This window comes from Macrosteles quadrilineatus, unplaced genomic scaffold, assembly GCF_028750875.1.
Source record: "Macrosteles quadrilineatus isolate MER2022 unplaced genomic scaffold, UCM_ALF_1.0 Scaffold_1__1_contigs__length_201487025, whole genome shotgun sequence".
Lineage (NCBI taxonomy): Eukaryota > Metazoa > Arthropoda > Insecta > Hemiptera > Cicadellidae > Macrosteles > Macrosteles quadrilineatus.
In genome coordinates this window covers 126,051,786-126,056,648 of record NW_026542594.1, presented here as the reverse complement: position 1 = coordinate 126,056,648, position 4,863 = coordinate 126,051,786, and the positions used below count along the sequence as shown (strand labels likewise).

Genomic DNA, 4,863 nt, shown 5'->3' with positions numbered 1-4,863 from the left:
CTCAGAGGCCTAGAGACCAATCAGGGGGGTTCAATCACAACTACAAAGGTCAACGCCAGAGATCGTGTTATTGCTGCGGGAAAAACCATGATTTTAAGAATTGTTTTTACAAGGATTTTATCTGTCATAACTGTAATAAGAAGGGGCATTTGTCCAAAATGTGTAGGCAGCCTTCAAGTAGACCTTTGGTAAAGGGCAAAATAAATCTCTGTTCGGAGAGCGATGAAGATGAATTAGCGGGAACTAAGTCGGCTACTGCGCCGGAATATGAGTTGTATAGTATAGGCCTAGCCTACACTGGTAGTAGTCATGGTTCAACACCTAAGAATTCTTTTACCGTAGAAATGTTAATCAATAGTTTACCTATCAAAATGCTTATTGACACTGGAGCAGTGGTTAGCATAATGCCAGAAGATGTTTTTGTTAATACCTTTAAGGAGGATAGGCCTAAGTTAACGAAAAGCAACATTTACCTTAAGACTTATACTGGACAGCGTTTAAGTGTTCTGGGCGAGTTTCAGGCGAGAGTCACAAATAATGACACAACGTTAGATCTGCCGATGGTGATCATCCGAAGCGAAACTCCAAACCAACCAGTGTTACTAGGCAGGAACTGGCTTAACAGGATCAAATTGGACTGGGGAAAACTGGTCAAGGATAATAACCTAGATGGAAGACAAGTGAAGGACAAGGACATGGTGGGCGTTGTAAACGGTAAGAATTTTCCAATAGATTCTACCGTAAGGAGTTTGAAGGAAACTTTTGCGCCTGTTTTTGAAGTAGGTGTAGGGACTATAAAGGGAACAGAAGTAGAATTGGTTCTGAAAGAGAATGCTAAACCAATATTTTGTAAAGCTCGTAACATTCCGTTTGCCTTAAGAGGGGCTGTTGAGAAGGAAATCGAAAAACTTGTGGAAAATGAAGTAATCTATCCAGTTACGCAAACTGAGTGGAGTACACCAATTGTGGTGGTAGGGAAACCTAACAATGAAGTAAGAATATGTTGTGATTTTAAGGTTACATTGAACCCCTGGTTGAGAACCGATCATTATCCACTACCGACAACCGAGGATATTTTCTCAAACATATCCGGTGCAAAAGTTTTCACAAAAATTGATTTGAGTTCAGCATATAATCAAATCTGTGTTAGTCCAAGCTCTCAAGAGCTATTGACAATTAATACACCTAAGGGTTTATTCAGATATAAGAGACTCCCTTTTGGGATAACAAGTGCTGGCGCAATTTTCCAGTCAGTTATGGATAAAATTCTAGCAGGGATTGAAAATGTACACTGTTACCTGGATGATATCCTTATTACTTCTCAGTCTTTTGAAGATATGTACGAAAAGGTTAAGGAGGTTTTGTCCCGATTGCAACAGTACGGAGTGCGAATTAACGCAGGGAAAAGTGAATTTTTTAGGGACAGTCTTACATTTTTGGGACATCGTCTGGATGCAAGGGGAATATACCCCAGTGAGGAATTAACAGCAGATATTGTTAAGGCTCCTAGGCCAACCGATCTAACCCAACTGCGGTCATACATAGGCTTATTAAACTACTACGGGAAATTTCTCCCAAATTTGTCTACTCTGCTACACCCTTTATACAACTTGTTAAACAAGGGGGTCAAGTGGTCCTGGTCGGAAGAGTGTGAAAGAGCATTTCAAAAGAGTAAAGAGCTCCTTTTGACAAACAAGGTTCTCATACCCTTCAATCCGAAACTAGACATAGTTGTCATGGCGGATGCTAGTCCATATGGAGTAGGGGGGGTAATCTCACATCGGCTTCCTGACGGGTCCGAAAAACCCATAGCCTTTGGATCAAGAACACTATCAGTACATGAGGCTCGATACTCACAAATAGAGAAGGAAGCGCTCGCTTTAGTATTTGTTGTAAAAAAATTTCATACCTTCTTGTACGGTAGACGTTTTATCTTAGCAACGGATCACCGTCCTTTGACCTTTTTGCTTGGTCATAACAAGTCAATCCCTACTTTAGCAGCCGCCCGGATTCAGAGATGGGCTCTGACCCTAGCAGCTTATGATTACGAGCTGGTTTACCGAAAAGGTTCTGATATGTGTAATGCAGATGCAATGTCAAGACTGCCCTGTAATGTTGATTGCAACCCAGATGAAGTCGTAGCTTTCTTTTCTTCCATTGATGAAATGCCTATAACCTTCAAGGAGATTAGTCTCGCCACCCGCCACGACCCCGTCTTGTCTAAGGTGTTGGACCATACGTTGAATGGGTGGCCTAGCTATAACAACAGCCCCCAATTGAAGCCATATTTCTCAAGGTCTACCGAATTGTCTGTTGAGCAGGATTGCTTACTCTGGGGAAGGAGAGTTGTGATACCGGCGCCGCATCGGAAGGAAGTTTTGGCACTCTTGCATAAGGAACATCCAGGGGAAAGTCGAATGAAAAATCTGGCCCGCAGTTACGTGTGGTGGCCCAACATGGATAATGACCTAGAGGAGATGGTTAAAAATTGTTTTATTTGTCAGTCCACTCGGAATTCGTTGCAGTTAGCCCCGTTACAACAGTGGTCGTGGCCCAAGCATTGCTGGCAGCGCATACACATTGATTTTGCCTCATTCCACAATAAGGAGTTTTTGATTATTATTGATAGCTTTTCAAAATGGATGGAGGTTATCTACATGACGTCAATCACGTCAGCCAAGACAATCGAGAAACTCAGGACTTGTTTTTCTGCCTACGGTCTTCCGTCAACTTTGGTATCAGATGGTGGCCCTCAACTTAATTCAAAAGAGTTTGATGATTTTTTGAAAGCCAATGCTATCCTTCATGTGGTCACCCCACCGTACCACCCAGCTTCGAACGGCCTTGCTGAACGAGCGGTACAGACTACCAAAAAATCTTTTATCCGTCAGCTTTTACATGATGAGAAGTCCGGAGAACCTCGGGCTTTACAACATCGCATCGACAGTTTCCTCTTCGCCTATCGAAATACTCCGCATTCGACCACAGGAAGTACCCCAGCAGAGTTATTCTTACGATTTGTACCAAGAAATCATTTGAGCTTGTTAAAACCCCACCTCGCTCGTTCAGTTGATGAAAAACAGTTGAAAATGGAAGAAGCGGCTAATAAGAGAAGAGGCAAATTCAGATCATTTGTAGTAGGGGAGGAAGTATATGTTAAAAGCGTAAGACAGGAATCTTTAAACTGGATGCCAGGACAGGTTGTTAAGGTAGTGAGTCAAGTGACTTATTTAGTGAAGGTACAAGGCCGTACTCGCTTTGTTCATGCTGACCACTTGCGTCCTAAATTTGGAACAAATGTCGAAGAAGAAACTCTTATGACATTACCTACACCAGTTTCCCCAGGAAGGCCTAAGACTAGCCCGGGTATTAATAAAACAGTAGAGGAGATGAAGGATGGTTGCGAGATGGATCAACCTATAATTCAAGACGAAGTACATGAACCTGACCCAGTGAAGACAGTAAAAACCCCAAGCCCCGGAGGACCTCTTCGCCGTTCTCAGCGTGAGAGAAAACCTCCAAGGAAACTCGATCTTTAATCGAAGTAAATAAGTTCCCTCCAAGAAGAATTAAGTATTTTATGTTCATGAAGAAGTTTTAATTTTTGTTTTTATTTTGAGAAGATATATTGATTGTTTTATCCTTTTATGATGGTTGGGAGGGAATTGTTATGAACCAGAAGAGATATTGTTTTGTTTATTATATAATCAACGGTAGTAACCATATTACATATAGTACCTATACATATTGGCAAGTTATTATCAAGAAGGCCATGAGGAAGACGCGGAGAATAGGCGAAGAGGACCGGCTCGCGGTCTTGGAAATTCTACAAGTGAGTACGGATCGCCATTTTTACTATCACTTTTCCTAAGTCCATTAGCCTAGAAATTATCAAGTTAAATGCATTTACATTACTATCTATAAAAAAATGACTTGTTTAAAAACTAATAACAGTCATAATTTCCGATTTTTTAAAAAGAGTCGACTAAAAGATTATTAACTAATGGAAATACTCACAATTTACATAACAGTCCTATTCCAGTTTAAAGGGTTAATTTTTTACTATCAAACTGTCCATGGACGGGAAATGGTACCTAAGCTAACAATTTAAGTCAACGTAAAAAGGCTGTCAGCTTTTATAATGTACCGTACCTAAGCTATTTAGACAATTTGTAGACAATAAGGTGTAGGCTACTTTAAACTCTACAGAACGGAGTTAGGCAAAATCTGGAAGAACTCTGAAATGGTGTTATTTATCATAAGCATATTCATATGCCAAATCATTAAAATTAAAATTCAATAATTAATAACTTATATCATTAAACACAAACCATCATCCAAAACTATACCCATTTTTAATACAACATAGATCATTTGCACATTGACTGTTTACAATTAACAAATGTTCTTCTTCTCACTTTTGATTTTTGGTTCGCAACGGGAAAAATATGTTTCATAATCATTGAAGTAGATTTATAATAAATAATCCATCATATAGTTTAAGATTAAATAAATAAACCTACCACATAGTTGTTTTACTTTTTTGGATCAGCTGTCTGAAATTGTGAAATAGACATTTGACGGTTCTGGTTGTTTACATTTAAATGTCAAAGCAAATGTAAACATTGTGAATTTTCTCATGCTTCCATGGAGACCGATTTTTAATATTTAATTTCTGACAACAGCTGAAGTTTCAAAACAATGTTTGTTTCCCATGTTAATCTTATGGAGAAATACAAAAAGTTAAAGGGCCCCAGGGCCTCACTCTCTAATTATTTCCCTAAAAAGAAAAATTCCTGCACAACTTCACGTTACGCTCTTTCCAATGACACCAAAAACATGTCAATCGGTTCATTAGTTTCG

General features: G+C 39.5%; 1 protein-coding gene across 1 annotated transcript; it reads left to right on the top strand.

Moving 5' to 3' along the window:
• The first annotated feature begins 1,256 nt into the window (after nt 1-1,256).
• Nucleotides 1,257-3,539, top strand: LOC129000425 (uncharacterized protein K02A2.6-like). The gene has a single exon (XM_054427391.1). It carries the CDS (start codon nt 1,257-1,259, stop codon nt 3,537-3,539), a length of 2,283 nt encoding a protein of 760 aa, XP_054283366.1.
• The last annotated feature ends 1,324 nt before the right edge of the window (nt 3,540-4,863 follow it).

Excerpts from the sequence above, each read along its gene's own strand:
- LOC129000425 (XM_054427391.1), top strand. The coding sequence starts at position 1,257 with ATGGATAAAATTCTAGCAGGGATTGAAAATGTACACTGTTACCTGGAT.